The following is a 26,301-nucleotide window of genomic DNA, read 5'->3' on the forward strand; positions in this document are numbered from 1 at the left end:
GACATCATGTGTGTTTTGGCTACGGCGGGTCACATGCCCCGCCGGCCCCTTTGTTTTGAGTGGCGCTGGCAGCGCGGCCGGCAGCGGCGGCACCGACCGACAGACCGACGGGACCCTGCGGGCGCCGGCACCCGCACCCGCACCGCACCGCGGCGCGGCCTGCTCCCGCCTGTGAGTGCGGCCCGGGGGGCGCGGGGCCGGCGCCGGCGCGGCAGCCCGGCGGGGGTGGGGGGAGGGCGCGGTACCGGCCGGTACCGTTAAGCGCGGCGGGCGGCGACCTCCCTCCCCCCCCCCCCCAGCCGCGCGGCACGGCGGGGGCGGCCGCCGCGGCGCTGACGCCGGCGGGGAAGGGCCGTTAGGGACCGTTGGTCGCGCGGGAGCTGCCAGCTGCCCCGCGCCCCCCTCCCGGTGGCCCCGGCCGTTTCGTAACTCGGCTCGTCCCTCGAGAGCCCCCTCCTCGCCCCGCGCGGCGGGGTGGGAGGGGGGGACAGCCCCCCCCTCCGTGCCCGGGGATTGGGCCGGTGGGGGGCGGGACCGGGGCGGCGGGTGCCGCTCTCGGATTGGGCCCGGCGGGGGGGGGGAGCCTGTCGCTAAGGCGGCTCGGGGTGAAGGTGAGCTGGAGGGCGCGCGCGTGCGCGCGGCGTCGCCGGGCGGCCGGCGCGTGCCGGGTTGGGGGGGGGGGGAGAGAGAGAGAGCGCGAGCGAGCGAGCGGCGAGCTCGCGCATGCGCGCTGCGCCGGGGGCGGGCAGGCGCGCGGGCGGCCGTTAGTGGGGGTGGGTTGGGCGAGTGTCTCGCGCGGCGGCCGTTGGCGAGGGGCGGCCGTTGGCGGGGGGGGGGGGGGGGGCATGGGCCGCCCTTCTCCCGGCCGGCTGGGGAGTAGCCTGCGTGTGTGGCTGGCTCTTGGTACCGCTTAGAGATCTGCGCCCCGCTTTAAACTCCTTGTCCTGTCTGTTTCTAATTATTTACAGCGTAGGCGCTTCCAGCGGGCGGTGGAGCTGGGGCTGGCGCGGTGGGATTTGCCAACGCCTGGAGAGCGCGAAGCGTTCCGTGTGTTTCGTAGTGTTTATTATAGATAAATTCCTCGAGATAAGTCACGGAGTCGGACCTACAGCTAGACAGCTGCCATCTTGTAGTGGTATAGGTATTTCAAGTGCAAGGAGTAAACAAACAGTGGACGCGTTGCCTCAGCCTGGGAGCTTTGCCATGTGGCTTGAAACCTCGGGTTCGCGCTGGGGCCGAACTCCTCCCGACCTCAGCGGGGAAGCTCGGGACACGAGGGCTGTGTAAAGCACAGTCTGCTGCGGTATCAGCTTTACATCAGCCTTTTTTTTTGTTTTGTTTTTAAGGGCACTTCATTGCTTTATATAGCACAGAAGGGTAGCAACAACTTTGGAATGCTTGGGGATAAAAATTGTGCTCGTGTGCAGTTAGCCCCTGGGGGTGCAAGGTATAAATAGGATCCTCCTGACAATACCTGGTGAAATAGCATGCCAACTGCAGGAAATAGATGTATGCAATATCTATATTTAAATAGCATTAGGGCTGTGACACAGTGAGACAAAAGACTCTCATTTCATCTGACTCTGTTCTTGGCTCAGGTCTCTGTAAACAGGAAAGTCAATAGTGCAAGTAAAGGACATTTATCAGCTTTAAATTTCCAGGTTTTTGTTCGTGTTTGTTCTGTATGTTTCGTGTTTCCTTGTTTATATAAGATCCTTTATTACAAAGACATTTTCAGATGTATATGTTTAGGTTAACATCATTACCTATCCAAAATTTCCATTGCTTTAGGTAAAAATAGCCCCATTTGGCTATAATATCAGGAATGTGTTCTGGATGCTGTTACACTTGTTGACTGCTGTGGGTTTTTGTTTTTTTCAAATTTGTAAGCAGTTGACTGAAGAACCTGAAAATCTTTGAAACACGTATACAGGACTATGTAATGGCTGGGGGTGTTGTTTTGGTGGGATGTTTTAAGAAAGTCTGAGCATTCTTAAAATTATAGTGAAATGAAGACAAAGGATGTATACTGACATTTTTTCCCCCACTCTCTTCCCCATATGTTAATGCTCATATGCTGTAACTTTTTTTCAGTGGGTCTGTGCCCTTCTAGATAACCTGTTCACTCTTAAAAGCGTTACCTAAAAATTCCTATGCACTTCATAGATGTTTCTTTTCGCTGCTCAATTTTTGAACTTAATAATGGGTTTCATGTCCAGTTCCTGTTTTTGCTGAGGGATTTTTGATGACACTGAGAGAGGCTGTTTATGTGTGTCCTTACCTTAATTGTTACAGAATCTTGACATTAAGGAATATATACATATATATTCTGCCCCAAGTGGTACTCTACATTAGTATAAGATATTTTTGCAGTGCGGCTGACTCCTTACCATGTCAATGAGCTTATTCATTTTGTTGTTTGCCAATTCTTAGTCATCTTAAAGACTTCAGTCATGCAAAGGCATTCAAAACCTAACTTCTACTGTGAATCAGGAAGAATTAGAAAATAATTGTTTAGAACCAACAACTTCTTGGGTTTTTTTTATATCACAGAGAAAGGAAAAAAACAGAAGGAAATACTCTGCTTGACTTTTCTGGTGGAGGGAAAGCTTATGGGGCTTTTTTTCTCTCTCTCTCTCTCTCTCTCTCTTTTTTTTTTTTTTAAAAGGAAAAAACAACACGTGCTGTGGTTTTAGCTAGTGTATTGGAATAGGTAACAAACTGGGAGTTTGACTCTGATTTTTGTGGTAACCAAACATCTGAGGTAAGGCACATTTGCTGGTCATGTTACCTGAAATCACAAGTGAAATAACTGTACCTCAGGTCTAGTTAATTCTAGTCATTCACCTTCAAGCAAAAACACCGTTTATTTTACTATTTTAATTTTTTTTGTATCACCTTGGAGTCTCCGTTACGAACGCTGTAGCAGGTAATAGTAAACATGAGGTGTGTGCGCTCCCTGTCGAGGGCTCCTGGCAGCCAAGCCCAGCCGCGCAGGCAGCGTGCCCTGCCGGGAGCGCGTTGGGCTGCGGCAGGCCGGCGCGGCGTCGCGAGCATGGTTCCCGGCCTTCCCCAGGGCGGCTGCGTATTTGCCGCTCGCCCGCCCCGCGCAGCCTGTCGCGGTGGGCACGGTCGCAGGGGGGTAGCACCTCTGCCGGCAGCAGCGCCGTCTCCGCTGCTTGAAGGCGCACCCTGGGGCGAGGTGCGAGGATACCGCTGGGGCACACCTGCTGGCTCGCTGGCCTGAAGGCCCTTACCTCCAGCCCTGGCTGCACATTTCCTCGGTTTCTTTCCCTCAGCTCTGGTGCTAGAGGACCAGGTTGGCAGAAAACCAACCCTACGAAAAAACACTGGTCGTTGCCAGAGTTGTGGATGAAAGGAGAAGGGTAAAATACCTGAGGATATTGCAGTGGAAGACGCAGAAGTGCAGTGAATACAGAAGAGAATGCGATATGAAGTACGTATCTTCAGGAAGAAGGGTTTACTGATACAAGGTGTCAGGGCAAACATCTTACAGACCTTACTTAGGGGCCTCTCGGTGAGGGCTCTTGGGTTATTTCTGTGTGACTTCTTGTGTAGACAAGCCCATAGACGGTATAGACTTTAAAGAAAAACAAGAACTTAATCTTCCAGAGAGCTTAGTTTTAGGCATGTATGTGTGCACATAACATTCATGCAGGAGCCCTGTCTGTATTTGTAAAGCCTTTATAAAATTTGTTGATTGAAAACGTGACTCACTTCTCTCTTGCGGTTTGTTGAAAGCACAGATAAGCTTTGTGGTATGTTTAAGGTCCTGTCTGGCTTACCCTTCATTAAAACTTACTGAAGAGGTCTGAATGTTAAACTCTGTAAATGTTGGTGCTTTGTAATGCAGACAGTAGGCATGTCCACATATCTCCACTTTCAGTGTACATGAAGTTAAGTAGGTTGTCTTGTAAATTTTGCCCACCTCTGCAGACTGAAGTAGCTAGAAGTGGGGCACAAATCCCCTCCGCCCTTCTGGTGGGGGCTGTCAGCTCAGCCAGAAAGAGGGGGCAGGCAGCTGGGAGCAGCAACGGCCTGAGCAAGATTTGCAGAAGGCAATATATACGCTCTGATAGCGCTGACCTGGTGATGGTATTACTGATTGTCTTATAGAATTGCTTTAAGCAGATCTGTGGAAGTAACTCATTCCTTCCTGCATTGGAGTTAGTGACAGGCCCGTTTTTCAGTTTAAGTGGATAGAAATTGAAGCATGGTGTCTTCAAAAGCGTTAATTTCTGCAGTGGAATGTAATTCTTTTTCCTTTCTATCCTTATTTTTGAAGTTGCAGTATTTGTCCCCTTGACTAGTTTCTCTTCCGTGGACCTTTGTCATTTCTTTGAGCCACTGGAACATTTTTAAAAAATGGCATAAATTATTTGCTGACCGCTCATTTTATGTTATTCCACGTCCCAAGCACAAAGACACCCTGCTTCCTTTGGTGAGCAGTTGTAGCCCAAAGGCCTTATTTCCATTTATTTAGGATTGCGTTATATAATACCTTCCAAAGTCATAGCTTGTCACATAATAAGACGGAATCGTCAGGCTTTTTCTTATAGGGTCAGGTTTTTTGCCCTGTCATGCTATATGCCAGTGTCCTGTTTCTGATTTCAGGCTAGCTTTGCTTTGGAAAAGCTCTGCTAACTTTAATGAAGTTATTTTGATTTAAATCTGTGACACCAAAATCAAACTTTTAGGGTTTATATTTATTTTTCATAGTTACATTTTCCGTTTCGACTGCTGATGTAAGCTCCGTTTCTGCCCGCTTTCTCATGCTGAGTAGCAGCGAATCCATTGCAGATGGAGTTCAATATAAGGTTAGCTGTTAGCAAGAGAACTGATGATCCTAGTTGGGGGGGGGGGGGGAGGTGGTTTTTGTTTTGATCTGGCCTAGGTCATTACAGGGTAACATAGTTGCGAAATGTGCTGGATGGAATAGCAGCTATAGATTAGACTACCTAATGCCGCCTTGTTAAATGATTGCTTCAGGGAGATTTTATTAGATAAGCTCATTGCAACAGTGTTTTTCTGACAAAACGTGACAGCTGATGCCATTTTAATTCAAATTAAATACTTTGTAGGCCAAATGAGCCATAACAAAAAAATGCCTTGTAAATAAGTATACAAGTTGATATAAATTGTATAGAAAATGATGGTTTTGAAACATTTTTCTGCAGTGTGTGCATATACAGTGTACTTTTTTTTTTGTCTCGCTCTTTGTTAAGATGGTGCCTTTTAAAGGTGCTGTGTAAAAGGGCTGTTTAAAAAAAGCATGGTTTATTGTGTTCTATATTAAGCGATGATGTAGTTACTTTTCGGTTGGGTAATAGCCGCTCTAAAGATGCTCGTGTGTCAGGAAATGAAATTGTTGTTTGAAACTAACGTTTCCTGACTCTGTAAGTGGGAAATGAGAAAAGGAATATAATCTCCTGAAAGCTTAAATAAATCGTTTCTGCAAGTTTTAAAATAACTCAGTACACTTCCTCCTGGATGTGCACAAAAAAAAAAAAAAAACCCCAAAGCAAAACAAAAACCGATGCGTTTAGAACTATATCTGTGTTAGACATGTGGGCGCTTTGTCCAACCTTTTGCTGGTACGGTAATGCTGCCTTAGTATATTTTGGTGGACGTTCATCAAGGAGTGACAAAATGCACTATTGCTGCCAAAAGAGACAATCATATTACCTCTAGTAGGCAGTATCTGCAACACCAGCTGCGTTTTCTTCACCCACAAACTTTAATTTTGGCATCTGCAACCATTTAACTGCTTGACTTTTGCAGCTTTAATAATACTCTGATAATGTTAGTGTGTTTGTGTGTTGGAGAAGGGAAGGTTGTGTGTTATCTACTCGCAATTGGAAGGCCTTTGGGCAAAAAATTTGCTGCTAATTTTTTGCTAGTAGTACTTTGGAAAGCAGAAAATCTTCTTTCCCTCAGCAAGTTGTCCTTGACCCTTACTTCAAACGCACTAGTTCTTACACCAACAAGTGTAACTTTCTTTGGCCTTTTCTTGCTTTATTTCTGTAGCTTCTTCATCACGCTCTAACATCTTATTTAAACATATCAAATGTTTTTGTATATTAGCTGTCTCATTCATTTTTAATTGAATCTTACATTATCAGTGAACTAATTTTTAGATCTTAAGAATGAACAAGTAAAACCTTTTTTTGTGATCAAGGTTGTTTGTTGAGATAATATTAGTGTTTAATAATGTTTAGTTATGTGACTTTATTATCATGGACTTTATAATGAAAATGAAGGAGTGATTTCTTTTACCTCAACTCTACTCTGAAAATTCCAGTCTTTTTTTCCCCTTTTAATTACCGCTATTATAGTAGTACTTGGAGGCTCCCGCTGAAGTGAGGATTGCATTGAAAAATGAGGAAAAGCTCAAGCCCTAGACTTCTATCCAGGGAAGTCCTTAGCTTATGTTAATTGAGTGATTTGCTGGTGTTAGGATATTGGTTTATCTATCTTTAATGTATTAGGTATTTAATACATAAAAATGTAATACTCTACTGCCCAGCAAAAGGCGATTTCTCATTTGCCCGGTAACACAGTGTTGCCTCTAGTCAAGGTCAAAAGGCTTACTGCTTTTTAGAGTGACCAAACAAGGGTGCTATCTAATTCTCATTATGGGATGAAGGATATACCGGCCTGGATACTGAAGTGTTTTAATTTTTCTGACCGTAGCACTGTGAAGGAATCACTCGGCAAACTTTTCTCAATGACTCTATAGCCAACTGATGTAACAATGGTACTAATATTGGGCCGCAGACTGAATAGAGAGGATAGCGGGATACGAGATTCCCCTGCAACCAAGCGGAAAGTCTTTGAAATGGACCCAAAATCGTTATCAGGCCATGAGTTTTTCGACTTCTCCTCGGGTTCGTCCCATGCCGAAAGCATTCTCCAGATCTTCAATGAATTTCGAGACAGCCGGTTGTTTACCGATGTCATTATCTGCGTGGAAGGAAGAGAGTTTCCCTGCCATCGAGCGGTGCTCTCCGCCTGCAGTAGCTACTTCAGAGCTATGTTTTGCAACGATCATAGAGAAAGCAGGGAGATGTTAGTGGAGATCAATGGTATTTTTGCTGAGGCTATGGATTGTTTTTTACAGTATGTGTACACTGGCAAGGTGAAAATCACTACGGAGAACGTGCAGTATCTCTTTGAAACATCAAGTCTCTTTCAGATTAGTGTTTTGCGTGACGCCTGTGCCAAATTCCTGGAAGAACAGCTGGATCCGTGCAATTGCCTGGGAATCCAGCGTTTTGCAGATACGCACTCGCTCAAGACGCTGTTCACCAAGTGCAGGAATTTTGCGCTGCAGACATTTGAGGATGTGTCCCAGCATGAAGAATTTCTCGAGCTGGGGAAAGATGAGCTTATTGATTACATTTGCAGTGACGAACTGGTGATCAGCAAGGAAGAGATGGTGTTTGAAGCTGTGATGCGCTGGGTGTACCGGGCAGTTGAGCTGAGAAGGCCAGTGTTGCACGAACTTCTGACGCACGTCAGGCTCCCGTTGTTGCACCCCAACTACTTTGTCCAGACGGTGGAAGTGGACCAGCTGATTCAGAATTCCCCAGAGTGTTACCAGCTGCTGCACGAAGCCAGGCGATACCATATCCTGGGAAATGAAATGATGTCTCCCAGAACCAGGCCACGCAGGTGAGGAACTTTCTTTTTTTCCCCCCTCCTTGTTTCTGTGGTAGAGGGACATGATTTAATGTACAGATGTTTGATATACACCATGCCCAGAAAAATCTCTTTGGAAAACGATTTTATTTTGCATTATGGAGCACTGCAGTTATATTCTGTGCTCTTCCCCCCCCTCCCCCCCAACAGCTCAAGCATATATATGTCTAGAAAATGTAAATAGGTCAAGTTTTTGCACAGATCACTTTACTGCTATGAAGTATGAGAGACTGCTCAAGTAAATGAAGTTATTTTACCTTGCAAGTAAAAATTTTTAAATGGTAATGCTTACTGCATGAGATCTTAAGTTATTTTACACAACTGCAGCATTTTAAAAACAACTTATGTCATAGCAAGTAACCCATTCAATTTAATAGCCTCTTCTCTTTTTTATAGCAAAATCATATGAGTGTACAGAGCATTATAAAGAATAGGGATGGGGCTGTTCATTCAGGACATTCGCTTGTTACCTCACAAGACCTAAGCAAGCGCACAAGACGCTTTGCAGATCTGGTGTGTGGAATTGTAAGAGACTAACACCAAAACAACATGTTTTTAAAATGCATAATCCTTTAGTTACGTTAAAGAATTATGGAGCAATTCTTGAAATCCTTTATGCTTTTAACATGATATTTTAATGATCCGCAATTACTGTTTCCTATTAATTCTTTATGCAAGTAGGAATGATGCCTGGAAGTTGCTGGAGGAAATGAGGAAAAGTCCCTCAGTGGCATCATGGGCAATGTTGGTTATGGTAATTTTTTTTTTTTTTTCCAAAAATAGTTTCCCAATAAAAGCCTGCCTTCCACATGACAGTTGTCATGATGGTTTATTGTTAATTGACTCTGCCTGTTTTAAACTGCAGCTTTGAAATCACGTATTGTGTTAAAGTGATGCAATGATCTGGTCTGGACAAACGGTTAGAGCGTGTTACAAGTTATTCCTCTCTGTTTGTTCTTATTCATATCTGGTTGCTGTGTAGTGACTGTGCAGGGAACACTCGTTTTTTGGCATGTGTTACAGGCTTTCTTGTAGGGGGAGAAACACTTGCCGAGCATTTGCCCCCTCCCTGGCGCTCCAGTCTTTAATCTTGCTGTCTAATCTGTGAGAGAAGAAACTTTAACTCCTTGCTGCCAGATTTTTCAAACTGCATGCTGCCACGCAGGGATCTCTGCAAACGTCTGGTCCGTGGCCATTTGGAAACGGGTGCAAGCATTTCACACCCTAAGCCTGGTCCTCAGGGGTGGGGGGGGTATCTGAGGAGTCAGACCAAAGCCCTCATCCTTTTGTGAGTGTGCATGTGCGTGGAGTGAAGTCGGTTTCTGTGCTGTTTCGGGATGGGCTTAAGTTTATTACTTGTTTTGATAAAGCAAATGCACTTCCACCTACCAGTTCTGTCAAAGTATGGGAGGGGTACATAGATAGATATACACACACACACACACACACACACTTGAGAAACTCTGTAGTCTCGCTGTAGCACTTCAGCCAACAACTACTTTGTGAACAAAATACCTTTGTGAGGGTTTTTTATGCTTAGGTTTTGGTGGGGGTTTTTTGTTGCTTTTACTGCTGTACTTAAACTGCACTGTGAATTTGAGTAGGCAGGAGCAAGAGAAGTAATTTATAGAGAGAAAAACTGGCTGGCCTCCCAGCAGGCATTTTTCCCCCTTTTCTATATTACACTCACGGAATAGTTCTCCGTCATTTGTTTCTGTTGCCTATTTGTTTCTGTTGCCTATAGCAAAAAGAGATCATGTTTTAAAACAGTTACCAGATCCCCCTCTGTTTTCCCCACACCTTTTTTGGTCATTTCTTGGGGAGGGGCTTGGAGGAGGGACATCTCAGAGCTCTCTCCTTTCTTTCTTGCCTTTTTCCAACTTCTTTCTTTATATAAAGTTTTTCTAAAAGGAAAGGAAAGCTGCAGGATCAGGAATTCCCAAACTGAAACTTTGGGAAACGAATTGTGATTCCTTGTATGGGTATGCATGCGTCTGTGGATAAAATAGGTTAAAAGTGGGCTGCAATTTCACAGCTGTTTTTTTTTTTTGAAGCCATTGAAGAGTTGCATGAACTAAACACAAGTTCAAAATGTGGGATGACAGTTGCCTGCTTGCTCTGTGTGTCCTCTGCCACTAGCCATCACTGACAAATGCAAAGGTCTCTGAAAGGGCTTTTCAGCTGTATACTTGCAGTGACATAGTGACATCTTGAGGTCGTTTCTCACATTCCTTTTAAGCCTCTATTGGTTGTGCTGCATAGCAGATCTCCAAGCCAGCATCAAGCAGTGGGCGATAACAAATTTCCCTATGCAAAAGAAAACAGGCACGTAATTCTTTATACTTTGAATATCTTTAAATTTTCGCATCGTTGTGAGTTCCTTCATCATACAGATCCTTTGAGGATGTCTAATAAAGACATATTAGTATCCACTTTAACTGGTTATAAGTTAGTATATTTATACATCCTTTTTAGCTGCTCTTTAAAACAAAAAAAAAAGTGCTCCCTTGTTTTTCCTCCTAAGGAGACGACTTTTCTATTTCACTTTGCATTTCTGTCTGTTATCATGTTTGCTACACAAAAGTGAGTTAACAGAAAAAGGCAGTGATTTTTTCCAAAATTCTCAAATCCTCATAGTTTGTCTCCCAGAGCTGAAACGTTTTTGAGTGGAATCTCTTTGAACTATTGAAGGGAGACCTGCCCAGCTGACACTGTGCTGCTTGCCATTGCTATGTCCTCTTTCCATGCAGATGGCTAGAGGACTGCATGCTTGCTTGTATCAAGTAAGCTGGAACCCCTTGGAAACCTGCTTTTTGGAATATACTGGATTATGTGATCTTCTGTCAGCTGACTTGTTTATTTTCCCCCATCCTTTCTATTTTGTGCCTTTTTTCATGAGAAGAGGTTCTCTCCTGAAATCTCTCTGGCACTGGTTTTAGCTTACCTCTGTTATTCTTCTCACAGTATTTCTTCTGAGGGCTGCAAGGACGACCTTTTGTACCGTTGGTTGAGATCAGAGCTTCCCCGAGAATCACAGCTTCTTCTAATCTTCATTACCACCATCACATTCCTTAGTTTTATTCTGGGAGCTTTTTTTTTAGTTTTTTTTTTTTTTAAAAAAACTTATGTGCCCTCTATCATTTGCAAAAAATCTTCTGGAACTAAGCTCAAAGGCTCTACGGTGCAAGACTCTTTCAAGAAAATGCAACAGAGAAAATATTCCTTAAGAAAGGGTATGGCTATCTAGGTACTAAAATTTTTGTCCATTTACGGATTTAAAATATTACACAAAATTATTACTTCTTTTGAAGAGCAGAACTTCTCATTGCAATTCCTGAGGAGACCTTTCCAACTAAAGAGCGTGCTTTATTTGTTTTTAAAAGATTAACAGTCGTATACAGTAGGCTTTTTAGTAAGTAGAGGCCTTGGTGCTAATCTTAAAAAGTAGTCAACAGACAAACCTCTTTTGTATATATGTTTAGTTGATGTAGTTGGCCTTGCCTGTGAAGGAAGTGAGGAGCTGAGTATCTTGCTCTTAAGGAAACCCTTTTCTGAGTAGCGCTTTGCTGGTGCAGAGGGTTCCTCCCTTTACCCTTTGAGAGATTCTCATCCAAAGTTGTTGCTCAGAAAAGCAGATAACCTAGTGTCAGTAAATACATAGAAACCAGCATCTGAGCAGTTGAAGAGTATTTCTTCTGACTAGTTCAGGTGTGTAAAGGTATTTCCTCAGATACATATCTTCATTATTTTACAGTGCGTCATGATTTATCATTGCCATGGCTGCCTTAAATATTTTGAGTAGAAAGGTATATTTAATTTACAGCATGTGCTGGCAAGGAGATAGAATAGCTATTTAGTTTTATTCCTGATGCTTCAAAATGGGGAAAACGTCATCAATACTTAATATGTCTATAAGCTAAAACATTAGGAAGTTTAAGGCAATGCAATTTTAGAGAGGACCGCAGAACTCAGCAATGATAAATGAAATCTCTATTCACGTGGGGATCAAGGTGAAAATTAGGCACGATGTAACAAAAAGGATTTCTAAAAATAAAGTCAGTCTTGCATTCATTTTTAGCAGAATGATTAGTAGACAGCAATGCTTGGAGTAGTTATATCAGTATAAATTTCTTAAATTTAGAAAAGCCCTGGAAAGGGAGTATTGGGCAAATGCTTATAAGAAATCATGAATTTGAGTGAAGGAATAGGATGTTGACCTGCTGGAAAGCAGCTCTGCAGAGAAGGACCTGGGAGTCCTGGTGCACAGCAAGTTAAGCACGAGCCAGCAGTGTGCCCTTGTGGCCAAGAAGGCCAACGGTGTCCTGGGCTGCATGAGGCAGAGTGTTGCCAGCAGGTCGAGGGAGGTGATCCTGCCCCTCTCCTCAGCCCTGGGGAGGCCTCACCTGGAGCACTGTGTCCAGTTCTGGGCTCCCCAGTACAAGAGAGACATGGCCCTACTGGAGAGAGTCCAGCGGAGGGCTCCAAAGAGGATGAGGGGACTGGAGCATCTCTCCTCTGAAGAAAGGCTGCGAGAGCCAGGCCTGTTCAGCCTGGAGAAGAGAAGACGGAGAGGGGATCTGATCCATGTGTACAAGTATCTGAAGGGGGGGTGTCGAGAGGATGAGGCCAGCCTCTTCTCCGTGGTGCCCAGCGACAGGACAAGAGGCAACGGGCATAAACGGAAACCCAGGAAGTTCCAGCTGAACATGAGGAAAAACCTCTTTCCTGTGAGGGTGACAGAGCACTGGCACAGGTTGCCCAGAGAGGTTGTATATAGTCTCCTTCCCTGGAGATATTCAAAACCTGCCTGGAAGCAATCCTGTGCAATGTGCTCTAGATGATGCGGCTTGAGCAGGGAGGTTGGACTAGAAGATCTCCAGAGGTCCCTTCCAACCTCGGCCATTCTGTGATTCTTTGATTCAGTCATAATTTGATTTTTATATAGAATATGGTTGGTTGATTCTCCATGTTCTTATGTGGAATAAGATATATGAGATTTGCTTTTCTTACATTATCAGAGCATGTGTAACGCAGAGGTATCAAGTTTTCTTAGGAAGTCAAGTAGAAGGTGAACGAGAATATAGGACAGTTTAAAGGCTTAATTCTCTACACTGACTGTTTAATTTTTCACAGTGGGTTTTGGGTTTTGTTTCAGGTTTGAATTTTTATTCTGGTATTCCTTAATGTTTCCTTCTACCACTATACTTATTTTTTGATGCATTGTTTTTTTTAAACTATGTATTAGTGCTAAGATTAAAAAAAAAAAATTAACTTTGACTCTGTGCCTTCAGCTTTTTTTCAGGAAATACCTGCAGCATTTTGAAGGTATTCTTACACAAATACTTATACAATGTACAGTATTATAATAAATTCTCTAAAATTGGGGGAAAAACCAGTTTCAGTATGAAGGCTCAATTGTTGAAATTCTGCACCAGATTGCACATCTAACTGCTTCAGGCCTTGCTTCAACTTTTTCTGATATCTCTACATACACAGACAAAGGAAAAATATTATTAAAGAATGAGGGCTTACTGTATTATTAAAGGTTTGATTTTTTGCAGAGAACATTGCGCAATGCGACTCCACCACTTGCACAGGAAAGCTGTCAGTGTGGTAACCTGCTATATAATGAGACAGCTGGAAACGCTGAAAACCTGCAACTGTTTAAGTGGTGGTTTTTTTTTTCCCCCCTCGAAGTTAATGTTACATTAAATAGTAAATTTTCTGATTTCTTAGTGTTTTTAGAAACAAAGTTGTTTGGCCTCCATGTATTAATAAATAACTTCTATATCTTAGTTTTCTGTTCTCACTTTTTTAGATCGACTGGTTATTCTGAAGTGATAGTTGTTGTTGGAGGCTGTGAACGAGTTGGAGGGTTTAATTTGCCATATACAGAGTGCTACGATCCTGTAACGGGAGAGTGGAAGTCACTGGCTAAACTTCCAGAGTTTACCAAGTCTGAATACGCAGTGTGTGCTCTACGGAATGATATTCTCGTTTCAGGTGAATAACCCGAAGAAATTTAAGGCTCGCTTTTTTTTTTTTTTTTTTTTTTTGCTTTTAAAGTAGTGTGGCAGATCTTCACACTTCAAACTTCCAGCAGCTCTACTGAAAGTCACTTTTTGATGTAAATAGGGAGCGTGAACCCCCGGAATGGGGTTTTTGGAGCTGCAAGTGTTTTCTCAGATTTTTGGTTTTAATCAACAGGGTTTTTTTTTTTGCAGCTGAGGCCAAGATATCCATTGTGTTAAAGGAGATGAGGATTTGTTCCTCCAGGCTGCTTAAGTAAAGCTGCTTTAAAATGCAGAAGTGGCCTGTTTGCAGCAACATTTGAAAAAGCAACAGTTGGAAAAATTACAAGCCAAAAAAATCACAAGCAATATTTTCCCAGCAGCCTTTTTCTCTGCTACAAAAGGTGGTGTCTGCTGGTAAAAACAACAGTTGCCCCGGAGCAGGCAGCACTGCTATGCTGCTGGTGCCCAGTTTCTGTTGTGTGGCTGCCGGGATTCCAAAGGGGAAACAGTTAAAGCTCCTTTCAGCCTAGGAATGTCAAATGGAAACAAACCCCTTTTGACTTTTGCCACCTGAGCTGGGCATCCGTTTACACCAACCAGCCTTTTCCACTGAAGTAAGCAATAGCTGTCAGTTTTTAAACTCTTCTCATTCAGTGTCTTAGCAAGGGTAAATTATATAATTCGGTTCCAGCAGCTGATGGACTGGATACTGAGCCGCATATGTTAGTTTAAGCAAAGAAGCGGTCTTCTCAGACTTGCTCTACCGTTATCACTTGAACAACAAGTAAAATCGAGGCAGATGTGTGTGCAAAGCAAATAGAGGGCCACAGCTAGTGTTAGGGATGTGCCTTATAAGACACAAATGGTTAAGATTTCTGTTCAAGTGTCTCCTCCAGCTAGTGACGCTCAAGGAAATCTGAAGAGCATGGGTAAGAGCCACTGAAATATATTCCAGTCTCAAGAAATAATTGAATGCAGTATCAGCAGGTTACTGTGAACGACTCAAATGAGTAAAATAACTTTCCCGGTGTATTTGGGTCTGACGTTCACTGAAATTGACTTTTGAAGTCTAACATATAAATAAGGATGGATCTTTTACCACCTAAAAAGGACATAATGTTTTAATTGTCCCCTGCAGAAGAGCATGTTAATTGTCAGCCTTTGTTGTTGAATAATGAATTTATTCAAAGATAAATGGACATATTTTTGTTTTTAAAGGTGGAAGAATCAATAGCCGGGATGTCTGGATTTATAACTCTCAGCTTAACATTTGGATCAGAGTTGCCTCCTTAAATAAAGGCAGATGGCGTCACAAAATGGCTGTTCTCCTTGGTAAAGTAAGAGAAGTAGATTTATAACTTATTTTAGCTTATATGGTCCCCAAGTATAAGAAAAGAATGTAGAAAACAGATGCAAATGTTTAGTATTACTTTGATGGATTCCCTATCAAATGATATTTAAAAACATATTTTTTAAGAATATTGCGAACAAATAATTATGCTCTTAATCAGTTGGATGCTATCTGTGGACATGAAAATGATCTTACACCTCAGTTATTTATTTCTTTCTGGTTTTTTTTTTTTTTTTTTTTGGCTACTGAAGTGTCCAGCTTGAAGAAGCAGTTTTTTGGGAAGCAAAGAAACAATTCGCCTATGCTTCAAAAGTGCTTTCAAAAATAATTGTCTACGTAATACAAAACTGCCTTTAGCTAACTTCTCTTACAAGTCACTGTCTTCATTTATGCGTTTACTAACACAAACTGATAACTGCTTTGAGTGTCATCTCCGTGCTCTTTTTCTTGGTGTTTTATATTGGAAATATCAACCAAATACGTTACTGTAAGGAAAATGGGAGTTTTTATTACCTTTTAAAGGCCTGTTTATTTACAATTTAACATAAAACCAATAGTTGGGATCAACAGCCCACAGATTTTCCGTTAATGAAAGTTAGTGAAGGTGTCTGACGGTGCTTCTGGAGTGAATAACTTCTTGGAGATGAGCTGTGGCTGGAGCAAGCAGAGGAAAGAAGGTAGACACAGAAACGATAATGAGCTCGGGTGCCTCTTAAATTTGAGAGGAGCAACAGGAAAGAAAAAAGGGGTTACAGATGGAAACGGAGGAAGAAATATCATTTTTGTAGGCAAGTGGGAAAGAAGTAAAACACAAAAGAGCAAAGGTAAATTCCGATGGACTTTGCTGTTGCTGCTAAATGTAGTTCGTAATAACCAGTGCAGTCTTACGCACCCCATTCAAAGAGGGAATTTCTATTTCTGTATTATAATACCATCCTTCAGATGTCTGTTTACAATTTTCATTCTGCATATGACTGAATGGAAACTCTCCTGGGAATCTTTACCTATTGTTTTTAGGTCATATTCTTCTTCTTCTATATAGAAACTTTTTGGGGAAAGTATGCCTTCAAAAACCTAGCACATTAGGATTCCTGCAGCTTTAAATGAATTTCTTACAACCATGTAATGCTACTTTAAATTTAGAACAGTGATAGTTTTCACCCCTTCGCATAGGTGTATGTCGTTGGAGGATACGACGGTCAAAGCCGACTCAGCAGTGTAGAGTGTTACGATTCATTTTCCAATCGGTGGACAGAGGTGGCTCCCCTAAAAGAAGCCGTGAGCTCTCCAGCAGTCACCAGCTGCGTTGGCAAACTGTTTGTGATTGGGGGTGGCCCCGATGACAACACGTGTTCTGACAAGGTTGGTTAACTGTGTTTGCTTCCACTCTATACACATGGGTAACCCTGGTTTAAAAACGGACCATACAGAGACCTCTTTCAACTGGCTTGCTGACTGGAGTATTGAATTGTTACAATATGAAACATTCAGAGTAGAAAACATTAATTCATTAATATGCTGTTACTTTGGTCTCTGTGGTGGTTATTATCACACATTAAATGAGCTATCTGAATGCTTGAACCTAAGTGTTAGGAAAACAACGTTGAATATGGGGTGTGTGTGTGTGTGTGTATATTTATATAGATATAAAAGCATCATTGATATATCGGCCTATGTTTATATTGATTTCATTTTCTTCGTAAGATATTGCCTGCAAGGTACTGCTTCTTTGACTCTACTTGTATAACCTGTGTGGGTGTGCCAGGCAGTAATTCTGATCTCAGTCAAAAGGCTTTTAATCTCAAATGCATATATTTGTTTTCAGGTTCAGTCTTACGATCCTGATACTAATTCTTGGTTACTCCGTGCAACTATTCCTATTGCAAAAAGATGTATTACGGCTGTGTCTTTAAACAATCTGATCTATGTTGCTGGTGGGCTTACCAAAGCAATATACTGCTATGATCCAGTTGAGGACTACTGGATGCACGTACAGAATACGTTCAGCAGACAGGTAATAAACACTAAAAGGCGGGTAGACTTCTAAAAGGTTGGTTTTTTTTTTTTAACGTGAATATCTTGGTATGAAATGAGTAGATTTGTCTAACTCTGTTAAAATTGCATCTCTGGTTGCATCTTCGCTTTACTTTTTCACTTATAAAATTCAAAATCTCACAGAAAAAGGAAGTTTCTAAACCAGTAGCTTTTCAGCTGAGTGTCTGTGCATTAGCCAGGCCAGTCTTCTGGTCTGAGAGCAGTTGCTGTTCGATAGCAGTGTAACAGTTTAATGGATAACATTTTATATATCTACAAATGGATCTCTTTCAAGTTCTGTTAGATGTTTTAATTTAGAGTGAAGACAGTAATTGCCTTATGGTTGATTAAAGCCTTTCAACGCAACAGAAAATACTGAAGGGCTTTTTTACAGGGTGAAGAAAAGCCACTGTGTAGTGCAGAAAGTATCTGGCTTAAAACATTGAAACCAGTATCACTTCAGAATAAGAGCCCCCTGAGCAAAATTTAAATACGTCCCCTCTGTAGTGCAGTTCACATATATAGCAGTTAATTGGCAGATGTTTTAAAAATACAGGGGAAATTACATACTGTGCTGTACCTGCCTTGACAGAGACTTGTTCTTCTTTTTCCTGTCCTTCCCTCTCTTCCTCTCACTGTTTTCTGCTCTGTGACTTGCATTTGAGTGAGTACTTTCTATGCTGGCTTTTGAGGAGGAAACAGACTCCTAGCTTCCTTCGCTTCCAGACATAGCGTAGTCTTTTCTTATGCGCTCTTTTCTTAGTCACAAGGGTTTTTTCTCTTTTTTCTTTCTTTTCCCGCTCCATTTCCATCTCTCTTCGTCATCTGTTGCTCTTCTAAGGTGTTTCTCTGTGTTCCCGCTTTCTGCATTAATATCTACTGTGTCTCCCTTTCGAAAGCCTTTGTTCTCTTCCCCCCTTTCTTTATCTCAGATGTTTCAATCATCATCTCTTAAGTACTCTTACGTACTATATTCAGCAGTATTGCATTGTATTCTATGTCTGTGTTTCACAGCATATAGCTGTGAAAACTTAGACCTAAAACAGCCCTTTCTGCTGGCAGGTGCTGCTGCTTTCCTCAGCTGCTCTGCTTTGTGCATTGGTCCTTTTGGAAGTGAAAAGTGTAGACCAGTCTGTTTACAAATGATAGTCACAGTGCTGCTGTCCTTCTGCACTGTGGTAGATGTTCAGGGATTGGAGGATTTGTTTTTTTAAAATAATCGTGTATTCCTTTATATATTTTGAAACAGGAGAATTGTGGCATGTCTGTGTGTAATGGAAAAATATATATCCTTGGTGGAAGACGAGAAAATGGTGAAGCCACAGACACTATCCTTTGTTATGACCCTGCGACAGGCATTATCACAGGAGTAGCAGCCATGCCCAGGCCAGTATCGTATCACGGCTGTGTGACAATTCATAGATATAATGAAAAAGGCTTTAAACTGTAAAACAAACAAACAAAACAACAACAGCAAAAAGGAGATGGCATGAATGAATCCAGTGGTCTGCTGCGAGACAGGTTTTTAAAGATTCCTGAAATGGAAAAATGTCCTTTCCCTAACTGTCAAATGAAAACTGTATCTTGTGCCTTCCAAAAAAAAAAAAAGGGGGGGGGGGGGCAGGGGAGGGAAGAAAAAGGGTTAATTTAATTTACAACACAAGTCTACAAAATCTATCCGGTAACCCTAGTTTAATTGTATATGCTATATGCTCTGACATGAGTGTAGTAATAGTACTTTGTATTAGTGTTCAGAAAGTTTTGCCCTCTGTGGGATCAGTAATTAAAATCTTGGAAGTTTTGTGGGGAAAGTGCCTTCACAAGCATTTGTGCCTGTATCCTAAAAAGCGATATCTACAAGTTGTTTCGGGTTCTGCTAATTGAAAAGCTGCATAGGCAAGTAAATTTCAAAGAATTATCTAGGATTAAAAAAGCTTATATAATTATAATTCATATGCACAGCATTCTTACAAGCAGATTACTTGGCTTAACCAAGTAGATTCCATTTCAGATCATGCATGGTTTGGGATTAAAAAAAAAAATTAAGCTACATAGGAAAGATATTAGAATCTTTGAGGATTGCTTTTCTTGGGAGGAGAACAATGACATCTTGGTTGTTTTCTGTGCTACTGCAACATACTGCAGTGATGGCCATGTACCTTAACACTGTGGACGATATTCATAGTGTTGCTAATGATTATCAGAAGTACAAGGCTACATGACATGGAAAACTAGTGGTCAGTGGGGTGTAGGCACGCATCTGTGAAACAGATTTTGAATCCTGGTTCTTAACATCTTCAGCAGTACAGCTGAAGTCTGAAAGTTCCTGGACTCACTCTTTGCTCACTGCAGAGTATCTCTACGCTCCTCAAGGAATTAAGGACAACTAACTTTGTGTTCTTCCACTTCTCTGAGTCAGATTATAAATTACGTGATAATAGAGGTAGGGACTCGGATTGCATCCCACAACTTACAAATTGGTCTTTCAACTAACTCATCTGCAGAAATCCAGAGTACCCATTAAGTATTTCTTGGCCTGTCTTCAGACAATCACTTACTGCAGAACGGTTGAACTGCTGTATAACCTACTTGGCCACAGAGGAGGAGGTTCCTGAAAAGTCTGTCATGTAACCAGAAAAATACCTGTGGACCTGTCCACGTAGCCGTATGAGGTAACTGCCAGGTAGCATGTTTTGGCTAATTTTGAAGCCCAGAGTTTTGGCTCACCTTGAAGCCATGAGGCTCCTATATTTTGACCTAGTGGGTTTTTTTGTTTTGTTTTTGTTTTGTTTTCAGTGAAGATACTTCTTTTAAAATATCCTTAGATTTCTGTACTAGGTCTTCCTTGTCTCAGTAGACAGTTGTGCAGCTGGGGTACAATTTCATGAACACTGAAATAGCACTTGAGAGTTGGAAAACGAATAGGGTTGTGTGTGTACCAAGTTCCTGCTAATCACCAGAAATATCAGGAACTCCTTTTCAAAGGAATCTGAGGACAGCAGCCAGTAGGGAAGTTGGTCAGTGCCAGGGCAGAGAAAAGCATGAGGCCCTGCAGAGACAGCCCTGCTCCCGGGGGTTCTGGTCTCCGCACTTGCTCAGGAGGGTGAAAACAAGCACCATCTTTGGAACGTTGTTTTTTTTCCACTGGACTTTCTTAACCATCTGTTTTCTTAGGGAGATGGAAATTCTGACCCTCAGTGAAACTATGCCAAATTCGGAGTCATTTTCAGTAATAAACAGTCATGTCTTTTTTAAAGAGCACTGGGAGCTGCACTTTGTGATGCCTTGACTTGTAACCTCAGGAAAGTACACAAATTTCAGTTTCTGGCTAAATACCAAACACTGGTTGTATATGTTAAGAATATTATACAGATCTTTACATATCAGTGGTGTAATTAGCAAATTGGTCCCTGAGCACGGACATTCATATTGCCCTAAATAGAAAGTCATTCAGTAATGTAAGACAAATGAATTGGATGAATTAATCGTTGTCTAAGTTTCTTGTGTGTCTGCTCACCGAGTGTCACTTTGAGAAGGTGATTTCGGTTCCTGTGAATAAGGTCCGTTGATAGCAATGGTAATTGCCCAGTAACTGATATTATATACTAACACTGTATATAACTTGTCCCATCATTGTAAATGAAAATGTAAAAATGATAGCACTTCACTAGAGATAAAATTTGAAAAATGTTCTCCTTTCCTCTTACTTCCTTCCAGTTTGTGTTAAGAGAAATGTTGATCGTCATGCTAAGCTGCTCTTAAAACTTTCTTTATTGTGTTGGTGTAGAACAATGTCACTTATGTTTAGGTATCCTTTACTCTGTGTTTATAGTACCGCAGTACTCTGTAAATAACAAGATACTGCTTTTTATGGTTTTCAAGATTCAGTTTATAGTTTAGTTTTCTTTTCTTATGTACTTTGTTACTGTTATGTATTATTTTTGAAAATAATTGTTTAATGAAGCAGTAGACGCAAAAATGTAGATGTAGAAGAAAACTTTTGCTTGTAGTTCTTCAGAACCTGTACTCAATGCTGAACAGTTAAGTGTGTGGAGTATTGCTAAAAGGGCAGTTATTCATGCAGTGATTTTGTTAAACAGCAGTCAGGGGCGTGTGTAGGTTTTTGTTTCTTTTTTTTTTTTTTTGGTTTTTGATTCTGTAAATGATTTGCACTTATGACCTGCTCTGTTTAAACAATATTTTCAGATGTACTAGAAGAGAACGATTCAGTTTTGGTTTAATGAAAGCATACCATTTTTCTAGAAGGACACATTATTTAGGAAGCCGCATTCCTAGGTCACCTGTTCTCCAATGCATTTCACTTAAGTATAGATGGATTCAAAGATTAAAACTCACGCTGTCAGGCACATTTACCTGATTGCAGTTTGTGTGCTTGGACAACAAGTTTGTTTTTGTTTTGTTTTGCCCCCTTTGGACTCATTCTGGGACAGAACATTTTGAATGTCTTCCAGTATAATCCAAAAATTTCCACCATGAATAGTTACAGGTTTGACAGCTACAAAGTAGTGACCTTCTGCTCAGAGATGTAACTTCAGTCTAACAATGCAAGGGGAAAGGTGTCAACTGTCTCCAAAGTCAGGCTGAGAAAATAACTTCTGAGAGTTCTCTTAATACTTCACTGAACAGTTACTTTTAAGTATTTCACTGTTGAAGAAATGAAAGTAAATGTCTTCTTTCTCCCTTGTCATGTCCCCTCGTCTCTGATGAAATTTTGTGATATCTATCCTTCCATTCTTCTGCCATATGATATTAACTGAAAAGAAATTTGATGCTTCTTTGTAGCTTGCTGTTACGAAGCTTCTGTGTAGATAACGGAGTACTGCATTATAGTGCAGCCTCTGGCCTTCTGCTTTTATATATTCCACGTATCCCTCTATGTCTCGGCCATCAAGCATATAACATTACCTGGTAATCGTTCACTCTATCTCTAAGTTCCTTTTCTGTTAGCGCCTGAAGAGGCATAATTTGTGGAATCTCTTCCATTTGTACCATCAGACAGTTAATTTTCCCTGCGTGCCTGGCATGCGTTTCAGGGGTGAAGCACTGAGCTTTCCCGTCTAGCACCCTGAGTCCAGAAAGCTTCGTTCAAACCTGTGCTTGTTGGTCACCTGTGCTTGAGAGCAAGAACGCAGCTGACTGCTAGGGCTTTTTCCGTAAAATAGTTGAGTTCACCATGTTAACTTAGACGGTTACTCAGTTTACCCTATTTTTGTTTTTGAGTTGCAAGGACAAGACAAGCAGCAGTCCCACATCTCGGGATTTCAGGTTTCCCCTTGCGCGAGGCATGGTGATGTGCTGGAGCTCTGTTGCATGCAGCTGGTAGGCCAGAGGGGAACTCGGGGCAAGTGGGAGAAACGGCAAGGGGAAACCCAGCGCTTTTGGGTTTGTGCATTTTGCTAGGCTTGCTGAAATACAGGACTGTCTGGTTGCTCCTACAGTTTGCAGTTCCAGTCACAGGGAACTCAATAGGTAAAAAATATTTCACGTTTGTCAACTCGCTACTTTCAGTCTGAGAGATAAAGAAGCATATGTTGTCAAAGTTTTCTAGTGGCAATGCTCAGGAAAAGCAAACGCTCAGTTTTCGTAATTGCCCGACTGGACGAATGTATCTCGTTTTCTCTGCCACTGAAGATGGCAAAAGCCCATTCCAGAGGATTAAGAACCTCACTAGACTTGATCACTCTGAAGCAAGATGTTTTCCTCTGAATGTGGACTCTCACGCGCACAGGACAGTGTGCATTAAATGGTGTGCCGGACTAAAAAATCTGAGTAATACACACTGAAAAGGAAGTCCACAAGGTGATGAGGTTGATGAGATTTTTAAGCAGAAGTTTGTTATCTGGTTGAGGACTAGACAGTAAAGTTTTTTTTTTTTTTTAAATGTGTCCAGCAAACAAGCTTCCTTAATGTTTTATTTCAGGTGGCATTGATAAAAATCCGTCTCAGTGTCAGTGCTGTGAGCATTACCACAAAACAGTAGGCAGCCTCTTACCCACCCCACACCAGCTGTGTGAATCAGAACATAAGTTCTCGGCACACTGGCCTCGCATCAGCTGTCTTTCATAACATGCATTTATGTATAAAATTAGTGACTCAAAGTATATATCCTTGATAGTGTTATTATCCAAAAGCTCTATTTACATAACCTTTTTTCTACTGTAGTGCTCCAATCTACACTCATGTTTGCGCATCTGTGCATGTGAATAACTTTGTGATCATTTTATGCTAATTCTATTATAAATGATACACATAAAAGTCCCTATGTACAGCATGTTGATAATGTAATTACAACTTACTTTGTATTATTAGTTCCAAAGAAAATAATGTGTTAATGTTGAAAATACCTGTGCCTTGAATTCACTTATAATTTTTATCTATTGTGAAAATGAGCTTGGATTGCTCCTTCTGGTTTATCTTTATTAGGATCAGTCTTACTGTCTAGACTGCTGATGTCCTTTTAAGAGAAGTAAATCTTGCCATTCGTTAACTAAAAGAACAGTTAAACCTTTTATTGAGAATATGCCTACAATGCTTCGATTTTTTACAATGTTATGGCAGATTTACTGTGGAGAAATCAGTATTTTTTTTTCCTGTTTTCTATTTCCTGCACTCCCTCAGTGACAAAGGAGTTTGTCTTTGACTTCCTGTCCTTCATACGTAGTTTCTTGTTTTAGTCAATAGCCTCTACCACATTTCAGAACGCTCTGACTTGCCTGTCCTCAGTAGAGTTTAAAATAAATAAGATGAAGCAATAATATGGTGTAGCACGGCAATATGCAAAATCAAGAGACTTGAATAAAATGTATTATTATTAATTTCATTTGTGTAAATGCTGGACCTGTGGGGCCATTCTCCTTTCGGTGCACCTGTAGCAATTTGGAGTCAGATTAATAGGAACTACTTGGCCATGGAAAGAGAGGTTACCTACTTAACTATTATTCATATGATACTTTCCTTTCACCTGGAATATGTTTTGATTTTTCTTTTTGCTAAGGAAAACAGCGGTTCATTGTATTCCTTGCCAGTTCCTTTATTTACTGAAACGTAAAAGGTTTGGTTCGAACAAGAGCTTAATCTTGTCTTCAAGAGCAATCTGGTACAGCACAAACGAAGCTGAACAAAAAACTGCGGACCACTTAGTGTGTGCCAGACTCAATGCAATGCTATCTGACACGTAACATTAAGGTCTTCAGATTGTGCTGACAGTAGAAAAGTGATTTTGTAATGTAGCACAAAAGCAATAACATTTACTTGTTATATTTAAATATATTTCTTGCATAATTCTTTGAAAGATTTTTTTTTTTAAATCCAATGTACCTAATAAACATTTGCCTTTTGAATAGTTTACTGTGTTTTATTTAGGTCATGAGAAATGCCACGGAGGGGTTTGGTCGTACAAGGAGGAAGCTCTTTCCTGTTCTTCCTAGGTCTTTTATTTGCTGGATTCTGCACCTTTGCAGTGTCTGTATCAACCCATCATTCTTCTGTCTTCCAGTCTGGATGCTTTCATAGCTCATCTTTATGCCTTTGTCATGTAACTTACTATTGACATGAATACAGGTAGTGCAGGCAAGCTAGAGGCTGTGCGAAAAAGGAAAGAGCAAGGAAACTGGGGGAAATGACAAGATGGGATGTAAAATAGTGCTTAGTTCTGGGAATCAGGATCTGGAAAGGATACAAACGGACTCAGAGGGCAAAAGCAATAAGCGAAATCAGGATAAGGGAATGGATAATGGTAGGAAGGTGACCAGTAACACTATAGGTTGGAAAGAGACATGCAGGAAGTTTACTCTTCCCAGATTAGCTCTCCCTTGACCATCTCGAGGTGCCACTTGTAGAACGGCCGATACAGGGCTCGGACAGGGAGAGGGTGGTTCTCTTGCACTTGAACTGACATGACTGTATTTCATTCAATACCACAGTTTTACAGATCACATTCATCTTTCAGTTGTTTTCTAGTGGAATACTAGCTTGTACTCCTGGCATCCTCTTCCTCATAGGACAGTGTGGATTTCAAACTCAGAGCTTGTCCTTCACGTAACCCTAGATGTGTGTCTTGCCTTCTTCCTAAAACCCTTTGTTTTTGGCATTGTGGCAGAGTCAAACAGAGCTTCCTACTGTGATTTTTTCCCTGTGTTCCACTGAGGTCTAACTCGTGAGTCCTTTCCTTGTTTGATGTATTTTGGATTGTGGGTCCTGTATCTTTCAACATAAAACCAAAGCCCTGGGGCCTTGATATTCGATATACTCTGTATCAGAGAGATGTAGAGGAAAAAAAAAATACAAATAACTTTTTAGAAATGGTGGCAGGCACATTTTAATACAACTTAATCGACATGAAGATACTGCTTCATCTGTCTACTGGCAGAGAGGGGCCTGCTAAAGCCTTGAACTGCAGAAAATTGAAGTACTTCCACTAGCTTCAAGAGTTTTGAACCTAGCCCCACAGAGATGAGCGAATCTAAATGTACCATTGAGGCATGTAAAGATTTTTCAGATACCTTATAACATGAAACATAAAACTAACGCCAACAGTTGGACTGCAGTTTGGCAATGTAACTGGATCATTGACCGCAATCAAGGGGCTGTTACTGTGGTGCCAAGAATAAGTTATGACCGAGTGCAATGTTACTGTTCCTGAAAGAAGTAATCTCACATGAAAGGAAATTCAGACTACGATGCAATGGAAATACACTGAGGAATGGGATCCTGTCTGAATATACTTAAAATGTTAAAAATGGACCTATTTCTGTTCCTCTCTCCATTAAGCAGAGAAAAGGAAGAAAATAAATAAAAAACTAAATTATATTCCTGATGAAAATGATACAAATTTGGGTACAAGAACTATCTCAATGGATTGTATTTGTTGCCTGACAGAAAGCCTTTCTAGCAGTGGTCCTGAAACCAGAAAAGGGGGATTTTAAGGTTGGCTCCCTGCACATTGAGCACGCATACACTTGTTTACAATTTGCGGCCTCATAAGAAGTTAGAAAATACATGTAAGAGTTGGCCGTTATCTCATGCTCTTTAGCAGCATGAGTTTAGCATGAGACTACGGCGGCGGAGCGAAGGGCTGCTTGTTGTTCAGGACATCTGACAGCGGTGTTAGGATCTGGTTAAGAAAAAAAAAAAGTGACATTAAATCCATTAGTTTAGTGG

General features: G+C 41.5%; 1 protein-coding gene across 3 annotated transcripts; it reads left to right on the top strand.

Moving 5' to 3' along the window:
• KLHL24 (kelch like family member 24) lies at positions 1 to 24,484 on the top strand. Of its 3 annotated transcripts, none has more exons than XM_068954191.1 (8): positions 17 to 171; positions 969 to 3,457; positions 6,715 to 7,695; positions 13,541 to 13,725; positions 14,955 to 15,073; positions 16,261 to 16,449; positions 16,913 to 17,101; positions 18,371 to 24,484. In XM_068954191.1, the coding sequence occupies exons 3-8, from the start codon at positions 6,776 to 6,778 to the stop codon at positions 18,569 to 18,571; spliced, it is 1,803 nt and encodes a 600-aa protein (XP_068810292.1). In that variant the 5' UTR covers positions 17 to 171; positions 969 to 3,457; positions 6,715 to 6,775; the 3' UTR covers positions 18,572 to 24,484. The 3 variants fall into 3 exon arrangements, with proteins under 3 accessions (XP_068810291.1, XP_068810292.1, XP_068810293.1); XM_068954192.1 differs by having other exon boundaries at positions 50 to 171; positions 3,300 to 3,457; XM_068954190.1 differs by lacking the exon at positions 969 to 3,457 and having other exon boundaries at positions 1 to 171.
• The last annotated feature ends 1,817 nt before the right edge of the window (positions 24,485 to 26,301 follow it).

Source organism: Struthio camelus, chromosome 9 (assembly GCF_040807025.1).
Source record: "Struthio camelus isolate bStrCam1 chromosome 9, bStrCam1.hap1, whole genome shotgun sequence".
In the NCBI taxonomy this organism is placed as follows: Eukaryota; Metazoa; Chordata; class Aves; order Struthioniformes; family Struthionidae; genus Struthio; species Struthio camelus.